The 26,581-nt window shown below is 40.1% G+C and overlaps 1 protein-coding gene across 1 annotated transcript; it reads left to right on the forward strand.

Moving 5' to 3' along the window:
• Window positions 1-639: 639 nt before the first annotated feature.
• Window positions 640-22,317, forward strand: LOC146680782 (NACHT, LRR and PYD domains-containing protein 3-like). Its single transcript, XM_085449953.1, has 12 exons — window positions 640-777; window positions 11,032-11,169; window positions 11,254-11,352; window positions 11,438-11,548; window positions 13,933-14,011; window positions 14,864-15,092; window positions 15,909-17,709; window positions 17,806-17,979; window positions 18,189-18,362; window positions 18,641-18,796; window positions 21,475-21,521; window positions 21,697-22,317. The coding sequence occupies exons 2-12, from the start codon at window positions 11,081-11,083 to the stop codon at window positions 22,245-22,247; spliced, it is 3,510 nt and encodes a 1,169-aa protein (XP_085306079.1). The 5' UTR covers window positions 640-777; window positions 11,032-11,080; the 3' UTR covers window positions 22,248-22,317.
• Window positions 22,318-26,581: the final 4,264 nt, after the last annotated feature.

Consider the following 26,581-nt stretch of genomic DNA (forward strand, 5'->3'; position numbering starts at 1 on the left):
TTATATTAATATTGTGTTATAATTGTACTGATGGCTCATCAACAACACTGATACCAACAGCCTCATATTTATGAGGTTGAAATGGACCATTCACTGCCCTCCACTGGTCATTGTCAGTAACTACAACTCAAATACAATATACTGTCTTTATGACACATTTACTGCAGTGTTTCAACACTAGTGTTCTTCAGTGGGGTAATGTTGCAGTACGTAAACGCAGATATTAAACTGATAGAAATACTGACGTCAGCAGGGAAAAACTGTGTTTATTTTCTTTGTGTGGTCACAGAGACGAACTGCAGGTAAAAATATCACAGTCAGACACCAAAACATAAAGAATAAAAAAAACATGGCAAATTTTTTTGTCAAATGGCAAACATCATGTATCCTGTCACACCACAATTTAAATAGAACATTTCTGGAGGATGTGTTCAGTACAAACAATAACAGTACAGAAATGCAGATTTCTGTAAAACCTCAAACATTTCAAACTGATCAGTTCCTGATTTTCCTCTTTCACAATTTCTCCCTAAGCTCTTCACTGTGTTTTCTTTCTTTGTAAAGTTTCACTTCACTTTCCTGGACTTGCTGTCAGATGATCCTCTCCATGTGAAGCTCCATGTGATGGTAATAGTTGTTCTTCTTGTTAACACCAGCTTTGTTCAGATTAATTCCAGCAGAAACAAAAGAAATCTGCCACTCCATACATCACGCTGACTGACTCACAGCTGGACCCGAGAAGGAGGCAACCTTTAAGCAGCTCGTCTGACATCTTGTGTGAGTTTAAAGAGAATGATTCACATTTCCATCAAAATGTTCGAGGCAGTTTTTGCTCTATTTAGAAATGTCTGGTCTGCTTCTATGACTTAACATCTACTCAATTCCTGTTCTTCACTGTTCTCTTAAAGTATTTATGCCTTTTTTTGAATATTTCTCTTTTTGTGCTTTGACAATTTTTACTTCAACCAGTTACAAAAGTACGACTTACTTATTTATGTGCTCCAATATTCTGAAATCTTGCTGTTATGATGACATTAGAAGTTCATAGTTTTTGGTCCAAAACGAAGCCAAAAAAACTAAAAGTTAAAGCTGTTGCACAATAAAAACATGTCAGAACAATGACGCTTTTACAGGGGGAAAACAAAAGTGGAAGACACTTTAACCCTTCCATACTGCTCGTGATAATTCGACCTGTTTTGGCTGCAGAAAAATGTCTTTGTCCAAACCTGATTCAAAAACAAACAAAATGAAAATATTCTAAAATTTTAAGCTGTCACCACAATGGTGTGTTTAGGGGGTCTTTAAACTCTACATGCCATGTCTGTGTGCATTTTATTCTTTTATGAGACAATGTTAACAGACCTCCAGAGGTCCCTTAACACTTTCACTCATATTGTTGGTGTTTGCACCACTGCTGATCTTTGAAAGATCATGGGGAAATCTCCAAACAGTGGAATAGTAAAACAGAGTAGGAGTGATCACATGCAGCGCACATGAGGAGCAGAGTTCATGCAAAAGTCACATGGTGCCTTGAGAGTGTCTTGACACAGACACGAGATCTGAAACAGGATGACATGGTGGTGCTCTGTGGTAAAGCACTCAGTGTTTGTGGACTGATTAGAAAAGCTGCCTCACAGCAACGAGGTCTGTGGTTTAAATTCTGTCTGGGACCTTTCTGGGTTTAGGTTGCATGTTTGAATCTCTCCAGCATACATGTCAGGTTAACTGGCTATTCTAAAAAATTTTCCTTGAAGTGACGGAGATAAAGTGTTGCAAGAATGTCTGGATAAAGTGGGACTTGTACCTAGTAGTGCTTTGAGTGTTCATTAAGACTAGAAAAGTGCTGTAGGTGCATTACATGCCTGTCTGTTGGTTCTTTTGCTTTGCTCCTCCAAGCACAAATAATGCAAGAAAGCAAACTTATGCTGCAGTTTTATTGAGTTTGCAATAAGCAAGTTTTGTGTTCTAAATTATGTTAATGTTGAATTAATATTGACACTAATGGATGTTAAATATGAGGATTTCTTGTGATAGAGAAGGAAGGACAGTATAATTAAATTACTGTGGGTGTTGTGTAAATGCTAAGAAAATGTCTTCTCTGCTCTCTGAAATGTTACTTAAGAATAACTCATCAACTGATTAATCCCAGATAGGCTAATTATACATCCTAAATAGATCTGTACTTCAAAATTGTTGTGGGCACTTATTACAAGGAAATTCTTGGCAGAAGCCACTGATGACATTAAATATGAGAAGTATTAAGTGTTAAGTTGGTCTCACAAGTCGTATAGACATCTTACAGCTGTACTGAGGATCCAGATCACATGAGTAAAAACTGACTGAACTTCGAATACAGTGCATGTCTGTGCACACTTGACTTTATTTCAAACATACTCCAAAGTAATGACCTGTATCTGTCTACAACTGAATCTGTGCTCTTCTATATGCAACTTCAGTAGAATAATTAGCAATTTAAGCCACCGACACATCAGCTTCTCCTAACAGATAAGAAAATACTGTCCCTGTTGGAACTGCAGAAAAACATTCTAACAAAAACACAAGGAAAGGGGATGTTTTCAACACCAACCAACTACCAATTGTCTTACACTTGAAAGTTTAGAAATGAAAATAAAAAATTTATCAAGTGTCAAATGTACAGGTAAAAATGACCATTGAGCTGAGAAGAAAGAAGAGAATAACCTTTCTACTATGTGGGTTTACAAGTTTGGACCTGCTTAGTCTAAAGGTCCTGACGTCCTGTACATGTTTAGATTTTTTTTTAAGTACTTTCTGTATTTAGCTTTAAAACTTTCTCAAAGGAGAAGAATTACTAACAGGAAATTAAATTCTAGTATATTGAATAAACAGACATGTGAACAGTTAACAAAAGACATTACCGAGTACCTGGAATTCAGTGATAGAGATAAGATATCCCCACTGATATTGTGGGGATATCTTCCTCTCATCACCGCTCTAGTATTAAAAAATCCAAAGTTTTGTTTTTTGTTTTTTTTTGTTTTTTTTTGCCTGTCCCGTTTGGCTCTTTTGCCATCAGAATTATTGTCTAAAGGCAAAGAAAGATGCCCGAGTAATAGAATAAACAACATCACAATGATATATGGGAATATGACAGTAAATACTAAATGTTAAACATTATTGTGCAGCACATAAGATCAACAGAACACAGTGTGCTTTGAGGTAGGAGCCAAAAAGGGTGTAGTTTGTGTGTGTGAGCACCCGTGTGTACATCTCTGAGCATGGACGCGCTTGTTTTTTTAAAAGGTTCCTTCATGTAATGATCTGGGCACGATACATGGAATCCAAATTACCATCAGGGTGTACACCCCACCCCTGGCGTCGTTGCCCACCTCTCAATTTTAAATACACGTAGACATTGAGGGCTAGCAAGAGGGACCATGCGCTTACCTGCTGCTCTCTGGCAGGTAGCTCCATGCCCTCCTGGGTTTTAAATGCACCTTAGAACACATGCATCAACACTACAATGAGCGGGTGGAGGGAGGTTTGGAGTCTTCTCTCACCCCCGTTCTCTGCGGCCTGCTGGAGCGGGGGGGCTAGGAAGAGGAGTTGGCCGTCCGACTGCGGTCTGGAGTGTGGGGCCTCCCTGCTGCTGCGGAGTCGGGGCGGTCTGCCTCTCCCCACCGCAGGGAAAAGGGTAACACCACCTGGGTCTGGGTGCAGTTCCCCCCTCCAGGGGCAAGGGTACCTAGACCCGGTTCGTAGAGTACGCTTGGGGAGTGTGATCGTGTGTACAGCGTCTCTTTATGTCTGTCTCCACGTTGGTTGAGTGTGGAGTGAGTGCATATGAGAGCATGAGGGTGGGAATGGATGTTTGTATCTGTGTGTGCCTGTATGTCTGTGTCTATATGTCAGGTTGGGTATCAGACGCCACCTCTCTGGGGACATCTCAGGCCCTCCAAGGTTTGGAGGCCTATCTCCCCCTACCACCACTTCCCCTGCCAGTGGCAGACTCCCTCAGACATCGGTGCGTTGGTGGTTCTTTGTGTCTGGGGATGGGCGTCCAGGTACACACCATCTCACTCCTTGGCGGCCGCTTATCGGGGCCTGGAGCCTGGGGCTCGCTCCGGCCACTTCGGAGGTGGGGTGCCCCCGGCCTCTCGGCCTGGGGCTCGGTCACTCAGGCACAGCTGGCTGCCGGCGGAGCTCACGGGCGCGTCACTGCAACTCCCCCTGGCTTCTGCTCCGCGGCTGCTGAGTGAGCCCTCATCTGGGACTCTCCTCAGCTCTTTCTGGGACAGTGGCGCGGCTGCCCCTCTGTTGGTCTTCCTTGGTCTCTTGTGTTCTGGGGGCCTCTGGATGTCTGGAGTTTTGATCTCCTCCATACCTGCTTCATGCCCTGGAGGACGGGGCTGTGGCCCCCCCACACCTTCTAGCAAAAAATCCAAAGTTGCAAAACTTCCGATGCTGCAGTCGGAACTATTACACTTAGAGGCTACATACAAAAATACTATGGATACTAAGACAAAATTAAAAATTGCAAAAAATTGAAATCAAATTGATGAGATATACGCTCAAGACGTCCAAACGAAACTAATGTTGACCAAACAAAGATATTATGAGCGGGAAACTAAATATATGAAACAATTGGCATATAAGGAAGCAACAAGCAGATAGAACAGTGTACAGGATAAGAGACCCGGAAACCAAAATGGAAATGCAGTATATAGAGGAAATTAAGCACTACTTTAAGAAATATTACGAAAAACTATATTCAAACCACTCACGAATAATAATGGAAAAATGAAGAGTTTGTTTGACATGTTAGACATCCCAAAACCTACAGAAGAAAAAAATAAATCTTTAGTGAAGCAAATTACAAGGGAAGAACTTCACTTGGTGATTGGTAAACTCAAGGCAAATAAGGCTCCAGGTACAGATGGCTTTACTGCAGAGTGATATAAGAAAGTGAGAGACGCTCTGACACTGATGTTACTTAAAACATTTAATTGGGTCCTTACAAGGGAGAAGCTTCCCTCTCATGGAAACAAGTTATAATTTCTAGTATACCTAAAGATGGTAAAGACAAATTAGAGAGCCCCAATATAGACCAGTAAGTGTATTAAATGTAGATTATTTACATCAGTTATTTACATCAAACATAGCACAAAGACTTAAAGAAATCATGCCAAAAATAATACATTTAAATCAAACTGGTTTTGTTAGGTTGCACCAAACCCACGATATTATTAGGAGAACTTTGCAAATTACTTGACACATTAATTTAAATAAAATACCGGCAATATTACTGAGTCTAGATGCTGGAAAAGCTTTTTACTCCGTGAGATGGGAATTTCTATTCAGAGTAATGCTTAAATTTGGGTTTAGTGGGTCGATTATTACAATATTGTGGGCTTTATACACCAGATCAACCGCAAAATTGAAGATCAGTTGTGAACTTTCAGATGTTTTCAAGCTTGAAAGGTCAACAAAATAGGGATGCCCATTGAATCCACTTTTATTCGCTATTTTTATAGAGCCGTTGGCTCAATGGATTAGGCAGATTGACACAATAAAAGGGATTAATATAGCTGGAAGTGAGCAGAAATTGCCGTTGTTTGCAGATGATGTTTTGGTTTACTTATCAAACTCTACCAAATCATTTACGGAGCTTATGTCAGTTCCAAGGAATTACGGGTCCTGCTTGGGATATAGACCAAATTTCCAAAGTTCTCAATAGTCATTACAGTCCCCCCCAAAATGTGCGTAGCAAATACAAAATAGGTTTGGACAAAAAAACTATTAAATATTTGGGCATTAATTTATCAATGGATCTAATTAGTTTGGAAGAAATTAACTACTCTCCACTTTAAAAAGATATTATTGTAGATATTAGTAGATGGACATTAATTTCTTATCTAAACATCTCTTCTAGAGTGGATAGCATAAAAATGAATACACTCCCAAAGATGTTACACTTGTTCCAGTGTGTTCCTATAGAAAACCCGGATCAATACTTTGCAGGAAGGAATCAAATCTTCTCCAGATTTATATGGGCGGTAACCTTCCTGTTAGGGCACTGATAGGAGACCCCTCAATGTCAAGTTGTTTGAGAGACCCAGGTAACCCTTGGATAATAAGCTTGATGAAGACATGGAATGGATTACTTAAAAAGTATCAATTAAAACAGGGGGCTGGACCCCCTAGGTGGGTCACATACAAGTTTTTGCTTAGTAAGACTGACTCGACATTTAAAACATGGGCTAATAATAGAATAGAATAGAATAGAATAGAATAGAATGCCTTTATTGTCACTATACAGTTGTACAGTGAGATACAGAGCATCTCCTACTCAGTGTAAACATCTTGGGGGGTACAGTTCTGCAGCGCTATATACATATGGACAGTATTAACATAGGGAAAAAGACGTATATATATATACATATATATATATATATATATATATATATAATGTACAAATATACAAGCCGTTTTTTGTTTTTTTTTTAAGTAATATGTAATAAATAGGGATGGGTATCGTTTAGGTTTTATCCGATACCGGTGCCAAATCGGTACTTTTGAAACGGTGCCGGTGCTTAAACGGTGCTCGAACCGGTGCTTAAAGAATGGAGAACACAAACTTTGTCCAAAAACCTCTCATGTTCAGCTGTTTTTTGTAAAAATATAACAATGTTAGCCTTTTCTGCAGCTATGTGGCATATATGGTATCACTCTTGGCTGGAAGCAGTGCTTAAACAATGGAAAAAACACAAACTTTGTCCAAAAACCTCTCATGTTTAACTGTTTCCCACTTTTTCTTTGGTCATTTTAGCCTTTTTGGCCAGGGTGAAGGGAGTATCTGCCATCAAACAAGAAGACAGCCGCATGTAGCTATGATGATGTTTGCTAGTTCACCTTACCTGCATTAATGTAATAACGTGGTTAGCCTACTCAACGTAAATTACACATGAACAACATTAAGCTACTCACGCAGAGAAGAACGGCTGCTGCTGCATCATCATCCTCATCATTTCTGCTACACTGGCAGGGCTAGGGGCCAGGACTCTATTCTTCGGGTTTTTGGGGGATGTTGCTCCGGGTCCGATAACTGGCAACCCACCCAACGTGCACAGTGTGAGGTCTCGCAGCAAGCTATCAAATACGGCGCATTTCTCGGCTTTTAAAAAAAAACGCTATGCGTCGCCAGCTGTTTAATCGGATTCGAGGTGTTACTTCCTTTGACAGTATCACAATATCACCTTAAAGCACTTGTTGCTGCTGAGTTTGCATATTTTGCTGTGAAGTACAGCCAGACTTTTGACCGCTTTGCCTTGGACATTTTTAATCTGGAGCTCTGCTCTAACAGAACGTACGTACCTGGCCCCGCCTACTATCCTCGGAAACGTAAAATGATTGGCTAGAAGTGTATCACAGCTCAGGAAAAAAAAGCACCGAAATAAAGCATCGAAATGTGCGCTGCTTTTCGGTCTGGTTACTACCGTTTATGTCAGAACCGGTGCCATCATGGCACCGGACACCGGTACCCATCCCTAGTAATAAATAGTGTTGTATATATACAGTTGAGTTATTGCACATAGAATTGGTATTGCACAGTGGTGGTCCATAGAGGAAGTGGGAAGAAAAAAAATTGGGGGGGGGGGGGGCTGTGTTATCGGTGCATGTGTGAGTTCAGGGTGGTTATGGCTTTGGGGAAGAAACTGTTTTTGAGTCTGTGGGTTTTTGTGCTGATGCACCTTTAGCGCTTCCCTGAGGGAAGCAGGCTGAACATGTTGAAACCAGGGTGGGAGCTGTCCTTGATAATGTTTGCTGCTCTGCTGAGGCAGCGGGAGGAATACATGTCCATCAGGGAAGGGAGAGGGCAGCCGATGATCTTCTGTGCTGTCTTGACTACACTCTGAAGCCTCACTCTATCCGCCATGGTGCAGCTGTCGTACCATGATGCAGTAGGTTAGCAGGGTCTCAATGGACGAGCGGTAGAAGGTCAGCAGCAGGTTGGAGTTCAGCTTGTACTTCCTGAGGACTCTCAGGAAGTGCAGCCGCTGTTGGGCCTTCTTGACGACTGCTGAGATGTTGTCTGTCCAGGACTCACCACATACAGTACCTTCTTAAAAGAGGGAAAAGTGATGAATTTCCAGGACCATAGGAATAATTTTGGGTTGCAAAAATCAAGATTTTTTTTTTTATATTTGCAACTGAGGGATTTTCTGAATAAAAAATGAAATCTTCCAGTTACTGATGGGGAATGAAGAAATTATTCATATATTCGAGAATGCATATAAGGATGCACCCTATCAAAAACTTCTCTCAAAATTATATTCATCACTGACCAATCTAAAGGGTCATGATAGAGAAAATGTAAAAACAAGATGGGAAACAGAGAGCAATCTAACCTTATCAAAAGAGGAATGGGATCAAATCTGTATGCAGCAGTTGTCAGTAACAAGCTCCCCCTCATAGAGGGAATTCTGCTGGAAGAATGTAACTTGTTACTTTTGTACCCCAGCGCAGAAATCCAAAGATTCTCAACAGACAACTTTCTGGTGGCTGTGTGGGCACGCAGTAGCAAATCACTTCCATATTTTTTGGGATTGTCCTCATGTGGCACCATTTTGGAAGGAAATAAATAAGGTCCTGGACACAGTCTTTTTTTTTTTTTTTAATTTCATTTCACTGTACTGTACTTAGGAAACTTAGAGAGTCTTAACCTCCTAAGACCCGAACTCTTCCATGGCATGCATTTTTTAATTTCTCTTTGATATTTGGGCTGATTGGGACCTCATGAATGTAAAAACAAAGAATCACCAGATTATTTTTTTTACCTGATTTTTGTTTCTAAGAAAAATGAGAGCCATTTTAAAGACAGTCATTTTAAATTTTGATAAAACCGAGGCAGTATAATGTCCTCATAAGTGGATATCAGGCCCTTGTGGAGCTAAATTGAGTATTTTGGTCTAGACAACCCAAAATGTGATGTCCACATATGTGGACGCCAGGTCCTAGGAGGTTAAATTGTGTAAATCAGATAAAAATCTGCTCAGAGTGCTGTTGGTGGCTTCTAAAAGCCAATCGTTGTTTTAGTGAAGATACTACTACAAATGAGTGGACTGATTTGATATACATTATATTTGTTATGGAAAGAATAACTTTTAGACTGAAGTCACAGGTGCTCTTATTTAAAGAACATTGGTCGAAATGGTTGAACTACATACAAAATGGAAGGCCTGATTTTGTATAATCTTGTTGTTTGTTTTTGTTTTTCCCAATGTTGTTCTGTTACTAAATTGTAGTGTTATATTCCCTGTATAAAAAAGAAAACCAATAAAACATAAATGAAAAAACTACCTTATACAACAAACTAACAATGCAGAAAAAATTATTAATTATTCCAAAATATATGTTTAATTCAAAAAGTATGACGCAAATAATAGTAATCCAACCCAAAAAATGCAATTACTCAGTGGTTCCCAAACTTTTTTTGCTAGGCTCCCCTTTGTTTTTCAAGAAAAATGTTCGCACCCCCCCCCCACAGCATGCGCACACGCACGCACAAACCCACCCTCCAACCACACACACCCATGTTTTGCTCGTTTGGGGTTTATTTCACACCACAAACATTTAGTAAACAATTAAGCAAATACAAGTAATCTGCAATAAATTACAATAAATTACAGGTAGTAAGAAAATAAACTACTAACTCTTTTACGCTAGGTCCGCACCTACACGGGTATTTTTGAAAACGCAGCTGTTTCGTCCACACATAAACGGCGTTTCGAATCACCGAAAACGGAGATTTTTTAAAACTCCTTTTTTGCGTTTACGTGTGGACGAGGAATACAGAGTTCGTCACGCAACACCAATGAATGAATGGATGAATTGCAGAATGGCAGATAGAGACAAAATACTGTTAATCTGACTATCTGCAGGTTTTACATGCTTACATATACGCATGCAGTTACTGTCCCTCTATTTACAAAGGCAGAGGCGTCACGGTGTGATTATTTTATGTGTAGTTGTTTTTTTCCTGTGTAATAATAGTCAACATTGCTATCAATACATTTTTCAGAAATGCCTCTCTGTGCAAAATGGGTTTAAAAACATAAACAACTGTGGGATACTGTTTGTCCAGGATTTGAACCGGGGGAACAAATCATGGCCGGATCAGTCTGATATTATTTGTATCCCGCTGTAACTTTACTGTATAAAGAGCTAACATCTCCAAAATGTCAGGAGTAGTTAGTCATTACAAGAAGTGTTTGTGAACTAAAAATCAAGAATGTGGGATACTGTTTGTCCGTGATTTCAACAGCCCAGTGCTGCTCCCAACAAAGGAAAGACCAATTCTGCAGGGGAGACCTACCTTGGTACTTGTGCAGGTGAAACCAAAGGGAAGAGATGCTTCACAATGTTTTCTAGTCTTTGGCTTAGAATGAAGTTGGTTTGGAAATATATTCAGCTATGCTTCATCTCCTGCTTTGAGTTTGTGTGGGAGCCCCGTGCTAGCAGTGTCCAAGCGTTGTTTGCTTGTTTGTTTTTTTTCCCCTTTTCATAAGCCCCCCCCCCCCCCCCCCCCCAATGGCTCTGCGCCCCCTCTAGGGGCGGGCCCCACACTTTGGGAAGGTCTGCAATAGCTGATGACTATGCAGTACTTAACATCCCAAATCATTCAAAACTCCTGTTAAACCTGTTTGAAGAAGAAAACTAAACTCTGTCACATGATGTTCCCCCGTGTCTCCATCTGTTTCTGTGATTCGAGCCGTGTTTGAACAACTTTAATTGAATATTAATGGACTGAAAACAAATCACATCTGCGAATGTGTTAGTGAATGCATTGTGTGTGTTTCATGCCTCCATCTAGCGGACTGATAGTAGAAGTAGAGCCGCTGATGGCAGCTTAATCTGCCTCACACTGCTGTCTGACTGCATTCAGCTGAGACTGAGATGAAGCAGAAAAGAAGCAGCTGATAAATGGACAGCACACATGATGGAAAGGATTTCAGTTGATGTGCACATAAATGATTTGTGTTTCCTCTGCAGGTGAAGGTAGAAAGTGTGTGTGAGCTGATGTGGATGTGAATTCAGCAGCATGGATCAGTGTGAGGACAGAGAGGAGGGAGTCCCCCCCTCTAAAACCACTCTGTGTGGGGAACATGAGAGCCAGACCACAGCTCAGAGGTGAGATGACCATCTCTAACTGTCCACGACTCTTCTCCATGTCACAGCTCAGCACTCACATCACTGCTCCATCATTATTCACAGGAACCAACCTGGACCTGAACCCAGCTGTCCATCCTTAAAGAGCGACCGGTCCAAGGGTCTCATTACAAAATTTAAACAAAGACAGTCAAATGATAAAATGTAATTAATATAACTATCAAAATTGTTTTATCATCCATTCATGTGCAGTGACATTTTTAATGAAGAAGTTTTAATATTTTTTCAGAATCCATCAGAAAATCAAATGTGGACCTGAACCAACCTGTTCATCTTTAATGAGCAACAGCTCAAAGGATTTTGAGGTTCATTTTAACGGACAACGTTCTCCTGCAGTGAGGTAATCTGTCTGTCTAAATGTAACTGATGCATCCAGCACACTATTTTTCCCGTCTACAACACTGTGCAAAAGTTTGAACGCCACTCCTCATTTCTTAATATATGTTATTTCTACAGACTCTTTGTACAGGGTTAATTTTCACCTGATCTTTTTCCTTTTAGTTTGTTAATTTAGTTAAAAACTGACCTATAAATGACTTAAGCATAAAAAAGGCATCTAAGAGTGAACCCGTGTTTTGTCTACAAATAGCAGACAGTTTAGTAGAAAAAAAAGTCTGTGGCAAAAACATGTCATTTATTTCCATTTCTTTTGTCAAATCTGTAGTAAATGCACCAACTGATAACACAGTTTGACAGACATAAATATTACTTTTGCACCAACAAGGTGTTCATTTGTCTCTTTTAATTCTATTATGTTGTACTTTTTCAACATGTTCAAAATAAAGATTCAATCAAATCAAGGTGATTCCCAAGAAAACTTTGAGCTGAAAACTCAGCATATCTCAGCATTTAGTTAATCCTTAATCAAGGAAATTAGACACCTGGAGGAGAGATGCAGCAGTGAAAGAGTAGGAGTGGGACTCCGGTTTGACCAGTGGATGTCACCTTTGTCTTTTGGTTCAAACACTGTGCATCCATGATGATTTCCTGAGCACTTTTTGATGTCTTTTTGGGAAGTTTGTCTTTAGGGAGGATTATTGTTATATCCATCCATCCATTTTCTTCAGTTACCTGGGGGTAGGTCATGAAGGTAATAGCCTAAGTTGAGAAACCTAGACATCACACTGCCCAGCCACCTCCTCCAGTTTATCAGGAATTATATCTCTCAGCCAGCTAAGAGAGATAATCTCTGTAGCATGTCCTGGGTCTACCTCAGGACCTCCTCCCTGTAGGACTTGGCTGGATCCCTACAACACCTCTAGTAGGCCCACCACCCACAGGAGGTGTCATAGAGGTCTGGTGCAATGTATAGCGGGCAGCAGTCAAGGGCAGAGGCCCTGGCAAAACCCATCGCCAGGACTGATAGCGGTGGTTGTTATATCTTATTCAGTGTTGGGAAGGTTACTTTTAAAATGTATTCCACAACAGATTACAGGCAGGCACTATTTTTGGCTGCAGTGTGTATTATTATTGTACATGCCTCCATCTCCCATTTCTGGCCTGTGACAGCACATACTTTTCGATGCTCCTTTTTCTCCCTCCCTCACGCTCACAGACACATAACGGGTATGGCAGTCCATTCTCGCTGCAGCACAGACTACACTGCCCATGAGGCCACATTCTTTAGGGCTATGCCTGTAACACTCTGCCTATTGCCTTCATATTAAATAATTTTTGAATAATAATTTTTAAAAATATTTCTTCACCTCATTATGGACCGCAAGATTGAGACACAGGCATTAGAGACTGTTAATGTGTGTTTTGTTTGGGTTTCCACTGGCGTGGAATTACCGAAAACTTAGAGAGGGCATAGCATAAGATATGAAACAGGAAAAGACGTGTAATCTATTTATTTCAACAAAGTAACTGTATTCTGAATATCACCTTTTTTAACCGGTAAATGTAATGGAATACAGTTACTCATATTTTGCATTTTAAATATGTAACACCGGTGTTCTGAGAAACAGTCCTACTTTGGCAAATTGTCCTACCCGTATTATAATTTGCCGGCGACTTCTGACTAATCCAACCTCTAATCCTAACCATAAACCTAACCATAACCATAAGAAATATTCACAATGGGTTAAAAAAAATTATGTAAATTAGGGGTTTGTGTTATGCCCATACACAGCGTTTGCACAGAAACAACAGGTAGGATGGTTTGTGAGGTAGGATAGATTCCCAGAACACCGGTACATGTATTCCGTTCCTCCCCAACATTGATCTTATAGTAGCGAAAACAAAAACCATGTACCATTTGTAGAAAAAACAATCTCTCTATTGCCTAAAATAAGTTTCCTGGAGAAACAGAACCAAATGATGCACAGTGACTAACAAATTTAGTGGACCACCACCCAATGTAAGTGTTTTTGCCACAGCTGCCCTAAATTGATGATGGTTTTATGGTTCTATAAAATTCTTTTATCAAAATATTTTTCATGCTAAAATATAGTTGTTCTTGTCAACCATGAATTTTGAAATTTACTGTTTAGCAAAAAAGCAGAAAAAAAACTTAAAAACAAAAAGATAGTAAAAAAAAATATGTACAAATTATTTTATTAGTTATTGACTTGCATTCCCGGTCAGAAAAAAATGTTTTATTTTTATTCCATGTTGCGTTTGATTAACTTCTGACTTCACAAAAAACTGTGCTAAAAATATTTTTGAAAAAGCTAATAAATATGGAGAGATTATGTAAACAGATTTTTCATGATTCCTCCACAGTGTGGGCCAGGAGTTCCTGGAGGTTCCCCGTGGTCAGTCTGCCCAGCAGCATAAAATACAGTTGAAATCCATATTTGTGGTCTGTACATGTACAACAACTCCTTTTACATTTGTTCTATTCAAAACATCTGCATGTTACACATTGTAGACCAGTGAATTGTCTTAGTGTCCAACATGGATATGATGTTTGGCTCCATGAATTCAGTCCAACTGAGTCATTCATATAGTATTCTGTTCAATCACAATCACTTAGGTAGAAGGACAGGTACTAAAATAGTGTTTGGTGAAAGTTGATGTTGGGTCTGTGCTTCCACAGGCCCCGCTGGTTTAGAAACTTATTCTCATTAACGAAAGAAACTGGACAATCAGCGATCGATCGATTTTACTTGCTAGCAAGGGAGGCCCCGGTCGGTGTCTCAGAAAAGCGCTCTGAATCCAACCGCAGACTGACCCCACCTTAGGCCTCCGCTTGCCGCCTTTTATTGAAACTGGCTGGAGAGGTGGTCAGAGACAAAGGAATATCCTTGATCATGCTGCTTGAACTAAGACTTACAAATTTAAGTAACACAATGACAACATTTAACAATTTGACTCCAACAATTGAAGTACTGATTAAGTTTCTTAGGAGTGAAATCAACACCACGTGAAATGTACTTAAATATAAAAGTAAAGTAGGTCTCAAGGGATTTTTTTTAACCAACAAAACTGGACTTCATGTCATACTGATGTCATAATGAAACAATACAAGCGAATACCATAGGATATAACATAACTTCCCTCAAATGTCTTAAATCTAAAGCAAAGAGCCTGTAAGGAGTTGAAAGTTCAGATATTTGTCTTCAAATCTGAGAAGAAATATATAATATATATATTATAATATATATAATATATATAACAAAACACATACTTCCCACCTCTGCTTTTGTTACAGTTGCTAGAAGACAGCATTTTGACATTTGTGAAGAATGAGCTGAATAAGATCCTATGGGTTCTTGGTGCACATGACCTTGAATGTTTAGAGGGTCAGAGGGACATTGTGGACATGTTGGAGGGTGATGATGAAGAGCAGAGGAGGAGCATCACAGAGGCATTTGTAAAGATCACGCTTCACTTCTTGAAGAGAATGAAGCAGGATGAGCTGGCTGAGCATCTTCAAAGCAGTAAGGCGATATCTCTAAACTGCAGGATAATTATATTATTTATTATCTCAGTGTATGAGACAGTATGTATTCAAACATGTATTCTTTAAGGGGAATGAAATGAATGAAACTGACCAACAAATATCCACAATTTCACCATTTTGAGTGATGAAATGTGATTTTGATTGAATTAAATTCAGTTCAGTTTTATTTACACAGTGTCAAATCACAACTAAAGTCACCTGAAGGCACTTTATATAGTAAGGTAAAAACCCTACAATAATACAGATAAACCACCAACAGTCAGACCCCCCCCCCCCCCCCCCCCCCCCCCGCCCAATGAGTGAGCACTTGGTAACAAGGGAAGGAAAAAGATCAGTTCTAACAGGAAGAAACCTTTGGTAGAACTAGGCTCAGAGACAGAAAGCCATTTTCCACGACTGCTTAGGGGTGAGGGGAAAAAGACGGCACAAAAGACAAGCTGTGCAACGGGGCCGGGCATTAATAAAAACTAATGATTAAATGCAAAGGGAGGTATGACAACATAGTGAAAGGTGAGTGAAGAAAAAACGCCAGTGGGTTTATCGCAGCATAACTAAGAGAGGATTCAGGGTCACCTGATCCAGCCCTAACTATATGCTTTATAAACCTAATCTTAAAAGTAGAGAATTCAATAGTGTCTGTCTCCCAAATCCAAACTGGGAGTTTGTTCCACAGAAGAGGGGTCTGAAAGCCCAAGGCTCTGCCTCCTAAAGATAAAAAGTTATAAGACGTTTTATCTAACATTTCAAATAAATTAATACTGATTTATGTAACTTATTTACTGTGTCTTTTCAGACATGTTTGCTCCAGTTTGTCAACATAATCTTAAATCTCAACTGAAGAAGAAGTTCCAGTGTGTATTTGAGGGGATCGCTAAAGCAGGAAACCCAACCCTTCTAAATCAGATCTACACAGAGCTCCACATGACAGAGGGAGGGACTGCAGAGCTCAATGATGAACATGAAGTCAGGCAGATTGAAACAGCATCCAGGAAATCAGACAGACCAGAAACAACAATCAGACAAGAAGACATCTTTAATGCCTCACCTGGAAGAGATGAACCAATCAGAACAGTGTTGACAAAGGGAGTGGCTGGCATTGGGAAAACAATCTTAACACAGAAGTTTATTCTGGACTGGGCTGAAGACAAAACCAACCAGGACATCCAGTTCATTTTTCCATTCAGTTTCAGGGAGCTGAACGTGTTGAAAGATGAAAAGATGAGCTTGGTGGAACTCGTTCATCACTTCTTTACTGAAACTAAAGAAGCAGGAATCTGCAACTTTGAAGACTTCCAGGTTATGTTCATCTTTGATGGTCTGGATGAGTGTCGACCTTCTCTGGACTTCCACAAAACTAAAAACCTAACTGACCCTACAGAGTCCACCTCTGTGGATGTGTTACTGACGAATCTAATCAGAGGGAACCTGCTTCCCTCCTCTCGTCTCTGGATAACCACGCGACCTGCAGCAGCCAATCAGATTCTTCCTAGGTATGTTGACATGGTGACAGAGGTGAGGGGGTTCACTGACCCACAGAAGGAGGAATACTTTAGGAAGAGATTCAGAGATGAGGAGCAGGCCAGCAGGATCATCTCTCACATAAAGACATCAAGAAGCCTCCACATCATGTGTCACATCCCAGTCTTCTGCTGGATCACTGCTACAGTTCTGGAGGATGTCCTGAAAACCATAGAGGGAGGAGAGCTGCCCAAGACCCTGACTGAGATGTACATCCACTTCTTGGTGGTTCAGGCCAAAGTGAAGAAGGTCAAGTATGATGGAGGAACTGAAACAGATCCACACTGGAATAAAAAGAGTAGGAAGATGGTTGAGTCTCTGGGAAGACTTTCTTTTGAGCAGCTGCAGAAAGGAAACCTGATCTTCTATGAATCAGACCTGACAGAATGTGGTATTGATATCAGAGCCGCCTCAGTGTACTCAGGAGTGTTTACACAGATCTTTAAAGAGGAGAGAGGACTGTACCAGGACAATGTGTTCTGCTTTGTCCATTTAAGTGTTCAGGAGTTTCTGGCTGCTCTTCATGTCCACCTGACATTTATTAACTCTGGAGTTAATCTGCTGGATGATCGAAATACAATCTCCAAGTGGTCTAAATTATTTAATAAACCTAAACTACAGTTTCTCCACCAGAGTGCTGTGGATAAGGCATTGCAGAGTTCAAACGGACACCTGGACTTATTTCTTCGTTTCCTGCTGGGTTTTTCTCTACAGACAAATCAGAGTCTCCTACGTGGTCTGCTGACACAGACAGGAAGCTGCTCACAGACAAATCAGGAAACAGTTCAGTACATCAAGACGAAGCTCAGTGAGAATCTGTCTGCAGAGAAAAGCATTAGCCTGTTCCACTGTCTGAATGAACTGAATGACCATTCTCTAGTGGAGGAGATTCAACAGTCTCTGAGTTCAGGAAGTCTCTCTACAGATAAACTGTCTCCTGCTCAATGGTCAGCTCTGGTCTTTATCTTACTGTCATCAGAAAAAGATCTGGATGTGTTTGACCTGAAGAAATACTCTGCTTCAGAGGAAGCTCTTCTGAGGCTGCTGCCTGTGGTCAAGGCTTCCAACAAAGTTCTGTAAGTATACTGAAAGTTGTATATATCATTTATCATACACTGATATCTTTCAAGAAAAACATTAATCTCTTTCCACTTGGTTATTTGTCATTCTAGACTAAGTGACTGTAGTCTGTCAGAAAGAAGTTGTGAAACTCTGTCCTCCATGCTCAGTTCCCAGCCCTCTAGTCTGAGAGTATTGGACCTGAGTAACAATAACCTGACTGATGTTGGAATAAAGCTTCTATCTGCTGCACTGGAGAGTTCACTCGGTACACTGGAAACTCTCAGGTCAGATAAAGTTAAATAAATAATAAATAAAAAATCTTCCACATGCATTAATTTATATTAAATATTTCTCTGAATCTGTTTAAAATATTTACATTAAAATTCCAGCAAGTCCTGAAATGAGATTAAATATTGCTAAATCTAGTCGTGACCCCAAATTGTTTGTTTTAATACCAGTATTACTTGTGTACTTGTTCTTTTTTTTTTTTCAGACTAAATGTCTGTAACCTCTCAGAGAAAAGCTGTGAAGTTCTCTCATCAGTCCTGACTTCGCAGTCTTCTAGTCTGAGAGAGCTAGACCTAAGTGACAATGACCTGAAAGACTCTGGAGTGAAGCTACTATTGACTGGACTGGAAAGTCCAGACTGTAAAATGGAAACACTCAGGTTGGATTATGTTCTTTGTAGTTTGATGTATGATCTGTTTGCCTGAATTTGTGAACTTATGAATTAAAGCTATTCCATATAGAATTGTTTTTTCACAGTTTAGATTCACATAGTGCCTTTTTGCAGTGAAAATAAATAAGTTTTTTTTGTGTTTTTATTTAGAAAAGAACAACAATAATTCACTATGTATAGATATTTTATATAGAAAATATTGGACCTCAAGAGTTCAGACCAGATATTTTAACATTTTATTTTTCTGTCCATTATTGTCTTCGCAGACTGAGTAGCTGTAACCTCTCAAAGAGAAGCTGTGAAACTCTGTCCTCAGTTCTCAGCTCCCAATCCTGTACTCTGAAAGAGCTGGATCTGAGTAACAACAACCTGGAGGACTCTGGAGTGAAGATGCTTAAGAATCCAAATTGTACAATTGTCAGGTCAGAAAAAGTGTTGTTAAGTAATTTTTTTAAATAACCAGTAACAATTGTAGCTAATAAAGAGAAGTTATAATAAAAAAAAAATTAAAAAAAACTTACACTGAAAATTACCAAAAGAAAACCACAAATAGTGAAGGATTGTAGGTGACATTTTAGAAGAAAATAGCCTAGGTAGCCTGAGGCTAGAGAGAAGACAATGACAGTCCATAAGGTGGATCAGTGCTGGGGGACTTTTCCAGAGACAGAATGTGGAACCAGTACTGGAGGAGAAACCCTGCTGTAGTCAAAGTAGAGAAGAAGGACCTCTTCAGAGGTCGTCCAAAGAGTAGCAGAAGAAAAAAAAGCAGAGAGGTCGAGAGAATTGCCAGCTAAGGTCTACCACAGTGATGAATTTCCAGACCTAAGTTTCCTCTTTGCAAGGAGGAGGGGAGTGCTAGTCAAAGAAGACAACTTTCAAAATAAAACAGGAAGTCAAATACTAGGAAAAGCTTGCATATAATAAAAAATAACATAAAATAACATAAGCACTTATACTAAATAAGCTCTAACCACAATATAAATCGAATCAAAATACATGAATTAACTAAAACAATAATTAAGCCAAAAAAACATTAAATAAAAAATAATAATTTTCTTAAAACGAAAACCTCTAAAAACTCTTGATCAAAGCTCCAGGATCATGACAACAAGTCTAACACCACATAGTATAGTATAGGGCATATCACCAGGGATGAACATAGGGGGTTACCTGAGGAAGCTGGTCAGGATGCTTGAAACCGATATATATATATATAAAAAAAAAAAAAAACACCCAGCACGCCCCTGCGGGCGGTTTATCCTTCAAGCTCGGGTCCTCTACCAGAGGCCTGGGAGCTTGAGGGTCCTGCGCAGTATCTTAGCTGTTCCCAGGACTGCGCTCTTCTGGACAGAGATTTCCGATGTTGTTCCCGGGATCTGCTGGAGCCACTCGCCTAGCTTGGGAGTCACCGCACCTAGTGCTCCGATTACCACGGGGACCACCGTTACCTTCACCCTCCACATCCTCTCGAGCTCTTCTCTGAGCCCTTGGTATTTCTCCAGCTTCTCGTGTTCCTTCTTCCTGATATTGCTGTCATTCGGAACCGCTACATCGATCACTACGGCCGCCTTCTTCTGTTTGTCTACCACCACTATGTCCGGTTGGTTAGCCACCACCATTTTGTCCGTCTGTATCTGGAAGTCCCACAGGATCTTAGCTCGGTCATTCTCCACCACCCTTGGGGGCATCTCCCATTTTGACCTCGGGACTTCCAGGTTGTACTCAGCACAGATGTTCCTGTACACTATGCCGGCCACTTGGTTATGGCGTTCCATGTATGCCTTGCCTGCTAGCATCTTGCACCCTGCTGTTATGTGCTGGATTGTCTCTGGGGCATCTTTACACAGCCTGCACCTGGGGTCTTGCCTGGTGTGATAGACCCCAGCCTCTATGGATCTTGTGCTCAGAGCTTGTTCTTGTGCTGCCATGATTAGTGCCTCTGTGCTGTCTTTCAGTCCAGCTTTGTCCAGCCACTGGTAGGATTTCTGGATATCAGCCACCTCCTCTATCTGCCGGTGGTACATACCGTGCAGGGGCCTGTCCTTCCATGATGGTTCCTCGTCTCCCTCCTCTTTCTTGGGTTTCTGCTGCCTGAGGTATTCACTGAGCACTCGGTCAGTTGGGGCCATCTTCCCAATGTATTCTTGGATGTTCCTTGTCTCATCCTGGACTGTGGTGCTGCCACTCACCAGTCCCCGGCCCCCTTCCTTCCGCTTATCGTACAGCCTCAGGGTGCTGGACTTGGGGTGAAACCCTCCATGCATGGTAAGGAGCTTTCTTGTCTTTATGTCAGTGGTTTCTATCTCCTCCTTTGGCCAGCTTATTACCCCAGCAGGGTATCTGATCACGGGCAGGGCGTATGTGTTGATGGCCCGGATCTTGTTCTTACCATTCAGCTGACTCCTCAGGACTTGCCTGACCCTCTGCAGGTACTTGGTGGTTGCAGCCTTTCTAGCGGCCTCTTCATGGTTCCCATTTGCCTGCGGGATCCCCAGGTACTTGTAACTGTCCTCTATGTCTGCAATGTTGCCTTCTGGTAGTTCAATCCCCTCAGTTCTGACTACCTGACGAAAAGTGGGCTACTGGAACAAGAAGGCATCGGTGGGCAAGGGACGAAAACAGGGCGTTGTTGGAATGCTACTACGCAAGTAACCCCGGCGGAAGGGGCTATATGAATAGGATGAGGGACCTATGGATATATATATATATATATATATATATATATATATATATATATATATATATATATATATATATATATATATATATATATATATATATATATATATATATATATATCTCAGCAATATCAGCATCGCTACATAAATTCATAACGCATGCAGGTAAAAATGACAGATGAAAAAATATAAATGTACCACAAATGTGATAGAGAACAAAGCAGTCAGGGGTCAACATAAACAATGAAAAAGTGTCTTATACAGGAACATTAAAACTGAAGCATATTGTCCCATTTTGAATGAGTCAAAATGTTTGACTGTTCCTTTATCAGTGTCTAACAGTATGTGTATGAGAGTAATGTAATGTCCATGTGTGCATGCTGAAAGAGACTGTGCTGGTCTGACCCCCCTCCTCCTTTCAGGGTGGAGCCTGCTGGAGTCCGATGGTTGAGACCAGGTCTGAGGAAGTGTAAGTGTGTTTTTAATGTGATTCATGAAAACAAAGCAGCACACATTCAACCATCTTCAAACTGTCACATCACTTATTCACATCTCTGATGTCAGGAGTCGTCATCAAAGTGTCAATCAATGAACAGATGACGGATCAATAACTGCAGCTGGATTGTGTTTGTTCTCTCCATCAGATTCTTGTCAACTCACAATCGACGCAAACACAGTACACAGAGAACTTAAACTATCTGATAACAATAAGAAGGTGACACATGTGGAAGAGGATCAGCCATATCCTGATCATCCTGACAGATTTGATCGCTGGCCTCAGCTGCTGTGTAGAGATGGTCTGACTGGTCACTGTTACTGGGAGGTTGAGTGGAGTGGAGAAGCTCATATATCAGTGAGTTACAGAGGAATCACAAGAAGAGGAAACATTAACGACTGTTTGTTTGGGAGGAATGAACAATCCTGGAGTCTGAGCTGCTTTGATGATGGTCCTCGTTATGTCTGGCACAATAACAGAAAACTCACTCTCTTGTCATCGATCTCCTCCTCCTCTGTGTCTAACAGAGCAGCAGTGTATGTGGACTGTCCTGCTGGCACTCTGTCCTTCTACAGAGTCTCCTCTGATGACACTCTGATCCACCTCCACACCTTCAACACCACATTCACTGAACCTCTTTATCCTGGATTTAGACTTTTATTTTCTGGTTCCTCAATAAGTCTGTGTACTTCAGCCTAAGGAGTGTCCTCCTGTTAGATTAACACTGTATATTTCTGTCTCTATCACTCAGAAACGTATTCAGATTCATCAGGTCAATCAGTTGAAGTTCATTATAACGATTATTCCAGATTTTTGTGCATATTTCTTGTTAAAGCTTCACAGTGGATATCAATATGTTGTGTTTCACCAGAGCTCAGTTTTGAACCAGTTCATCTGCATCTCAAACAAGTCTGAGCTCATTAAATTAATCCAAATGTTTTATTTCTGTTTATTTCATTGGTTTGTTTTTGTTGGTTTGTTTGGGGTTTTTTTTTTATTTTTGGTCAAAGAAATGTTGTTGTTTTTTTAAATTCTCAAGTGTTTAATGTACTTTTCCCCTCCATATGATGTTTCAGTCATTTTTGGCAGCTCTAATGGAAGCAAGACAGGAAGTTAGCTCCTAGCAAGAGGGGATTTACACAAGAAATGTGATTTAAATAATATTTCATATGTCTGTAATGTTTTATATGTATGACAACAGGACTGTAAGTAAAAGTAACATAGTAGCACATCAGTATTAGTGTTTATTCAGAAACAGATGCTAGATGTGTTAAATAATTTTCTGTGAAAATAAAAAATAAATGTACTCCTATTGAGAAAGGAAAAGTACTTTGCCGTTATTTTTTATTTTATTTTGGAAATATGGATAACAGGGTTGCATTATTAGAATGACACACTCAGTTTAGTCTGAAAAATATCTCAGTGTTAGCACGTAAGTCATGGTCCCTGTGTCTGCCTCGCTGGCCCCACAGGGCTTCATTGGTTTGTTTTTGTTTTGTGCCTGTCTCTCTCTCCCTCTCTCGACACTCTGCTATGGTTAACATGATGGTTAACCCATCATGTTAGTATGTGACTCGCTCACTCCTTTCTGTTTTTCACTCACTTTTGTTTTAATTTTCCAGGCTAATTAGGTTTCAATAACAGGGATGTACATATCTTGTAGGGAACAACTTGCAGTGCATGGTTACTGTTCTCTAAAATATGTTGAGCTATTTCACAAAGCTACATCCAGTTCATTTTTCCATTCAGTTGAGCTATTTCACAATTACTAGAAGTTCATATTAATGAAATCAAAACAAAAAATTGGATTGATAGCTTATTTTTTCAATAAGTACGGACATGTGAAAATTCAGCTTTGAGTGCTTCCTGAGAGCTGAATTGTATTTTTTTTAAAAATTATGGATGAGACAAAATCTTGTTATTGTAGAATGGCCCAAAAGTAGTTGAAGGTGAGCCTGATGTTGAAGATGAACTGATAATGAGAGGTGAAGATACCCTTCGATAACCAGACACAGAAACAGGAATGGCTGGTGTATTTGATGAAATTATGAAACTCAAACAGGCAGAAACAAAAGGGCAACAAGCAGATGGAAATCCAAAACAATCAATTTCATGAGAGAGAAAGATGTCATGGTCCCTGTGTCTGCCTCGCTGGCCCCACAGGGCTTCATTGGTTGTTGTTTTTGTTTTGTGCCTGTCTCTCTCTCCCTCTCTCGACACTCTGCCTGGGAAGAGCCTTCAGCAAGTCCCAGCCTTGTCTGTCTGTTCTCAATTACTCAGCTGAGGAGTCTCTGATATTTAAGGCTGGGAAGCCGAACGGGTCTTCACTGGATCATTAAGTGAGACAAGTCAGTATTACTTCTCGTCTTACGAGCTAATTTCCAATTTGAGAGTTTCGCGTTAGTGATTAATCCTTTTTGTGAACAGTTTCCCCGGACCAACTGCCTTTCCTGTGTGGAGTACAAGTGTGACAGCGTGTGGGAGAGTGTGAGAGGATTTCCCCTTCCCCAATTGGCTTTTTGGACCCTGAGGTTTCCCTCTTCACTTGTATATAGCTTGCACTTTGGTGACCTGTAAATAAACCGCTTTATTGGATGTAATCCCATCTGCGCCTGAGTCCTCCCTAACTCGTGACATAGACTATACTAGCGCAGATTCAGTAAAACCAGAGTTATGATAAAAAATATATGCAATGTTTTGTTTTCCTCCTGAATAGTGATGGCCCGCTTGAAGCTGAAGCTCCGGTGCGTGTGTCAAAAAAATCAACACACTGCTCCAGAAGCACTGTGTCGAAGCTTGATTCGTTTGGCCAGAGTCACGTGATCAGTGACGTCCGAAGCTTCATTTAGAACCTAACTGCTTCGGTATCTGATTCAACGGTTTATAAGCAGGTGAATCATTCGCGGGATTTGTGGAGTGTTTTGATGGTGACAGATAGCGAACCACTGATCATTCCACTGAGAGATTTGGAGCCAGCGAGGGATAGAGGAGGTTCTGTTGTGTGGGAGTATTTTGAGTTGATTTTGGTCGATGGGGTGGGTTTTCCAGCTTTGTGTTCTGGCTGTTTGCTTGTGTTTTGTGCGTGTTCATTTTATCTGGAAACGGGAAAAACTTAAAATGTCAAAAAATCTGCTTTTCATAATATAAATATCATTAAATAACTTTAGAAAGACTTCCATTTGACTCGTAACATTTAATGTTATAAAAAGATATATTTTATTTTTAAAATAATCTTAAAATTTTAGTCTACAAAATGTGCAGCAATTTAATTTATTTATTCTCTTTAGCTGATAGTTCGTGGGGCCCAGGTAGACTGTATAACTGCATCTCTACCACTTTTTCTGCACTCAATCCTCTTCGTACAGTGGAACAAATTCTCTTCTTAAATAAAAATGAAAAAGGGTTACCTTAAATGCATCTGCAAGTTCATAAGCATTTTCCCTTTCCATTTCACAATCAATTCTGCCCCCAGGTCAAAAATATGTATAGGAAAATTTCCCATATATAATATTATTTATAAATATACCCGTCTAGCGATTAATTGCACAAGTACATGGAGGCAGGACCTCACAGCAGAAGCATACTCTATAATGTGCATTATTATATGTTTGTTATATGTGACGTGGTATTTTTCAATTATTGTATTTACCAACATCAAGAAGTCACAAGCAAAGAAAGACCAAACCATGGTGCATGTTTAAACAGGGAAAGTTTACTGGTCAAAATTATTTATTAAACAAATAAACCACATTTTTTAACCCCAAAAAATACACGTTCAAAGCAACACAACAGCAGCCTAATATCAGACAGAACATAGGCCTGCAGGTATCAGGCTGTTTTTCTCCTTTATCTCATAGTGGACAGAAATTATTTTTGGAGTGGCACAAATAATTTGTGTGGCATCAAATGTGATGCAGAACAGCTGATTGTTCTGTAAATAGTTTGAAATGTTTATTTAAAAAAAACGCCTTGGCTGCATTTTTAGGTAAACAGCTGCAAAAACTTTGTTTGCAAAACTTTTTTGAAGAAGTAACTATATAATTAATTGCCCAACATTGGTCATTATATACTGTATTTTGCAGACAGAGTTACAGGACTCTCTCCCAGACCACAGACTCATACTCATAATACAAGTCAGAGCTTTATAAAAATAAATAAATAAAAAAGTTGTGTTTTCAAAATTGGAGTTCAAGTTATTCTTACTTCCAATAGTGTTAACATACTACACAGGTCATGAACAAGATTTTTTAAATTTTCATTGTAAGTGGGCTAAAACAGTTAATTAAAAATAGTCTAACATAAATGTAAATGCTGTAGGCAAGGCAAGGCAAGGCAAGTTTATTTGTATAGCACAATTCAACAACAAGGTGATTCAAAGTGCTTTACAGAGACATTAGAAACAAAAACAAATAAAAAAGCATGATTTAAAATTGATTAAAACAAGCAAACAAACAGACTAATTAACAAACAAACAAAACAGTATATAAAATTAATGTAATTTGATTATTTTAATAAACCATGTAACTTGGATGGATTTGATGCTGGTGTGACCACAGTGCACACGTCTGATGTCGCTCACAGTGGTCCAAGGGATCGCTCAGGGAGTTTGTGTGTTCGCTCAGACACATGAAAAATTAGAGGGAACATTGGTCACTTATGTAAAAAGTTGTCTGCTATTTTACTAACACTGTAAAAATAGTATAAAAAGGGGCGATCGTGGCTCAAGAGTTGGGAGTTCGCCTTGTGAACCGGAAGGTTGCCGGTTCGAGCCCCGGCTCGGGCAGTCTCGGTCGTGTCCTTGGGCAAGACACTTCACCCGTTGCCTGCTGGTGGTGGTCAGAGGGCCCGGTGGGGCCAGTGTCCGGCAGCCTCGCCTCTGTCAGTGCGCCCCAGGGTGGCTGTGGCTACAATGTAGCTTGCCATCACGTGTGTGTGAATGACTGGATGTGTAAAGCGTTTTGGGGTCCTTAGGAACTAGTAAAGCGCTATATAAATACAGGCCATTTACCATTTAAAATTGTTTACAAGCAAAA

Source organism: Copadichromis virginalis, linkage group LG23 (genome assembly GCF_057382275.1).
Source record: "Copadichromis virginalis isolate Kocher_CV1m ecotype Utaka linkage group LG23, C_Virginalis_male_GT1.1, whole genome shotgun sequence".
In the NCBI taxonomy this organism is placed as follows: Eukaryota; Metazoa; Chordata; class Actinopteri; order Cichliformes; family Cichlidae; genus Copadichromis; species Copadichromis virginalis.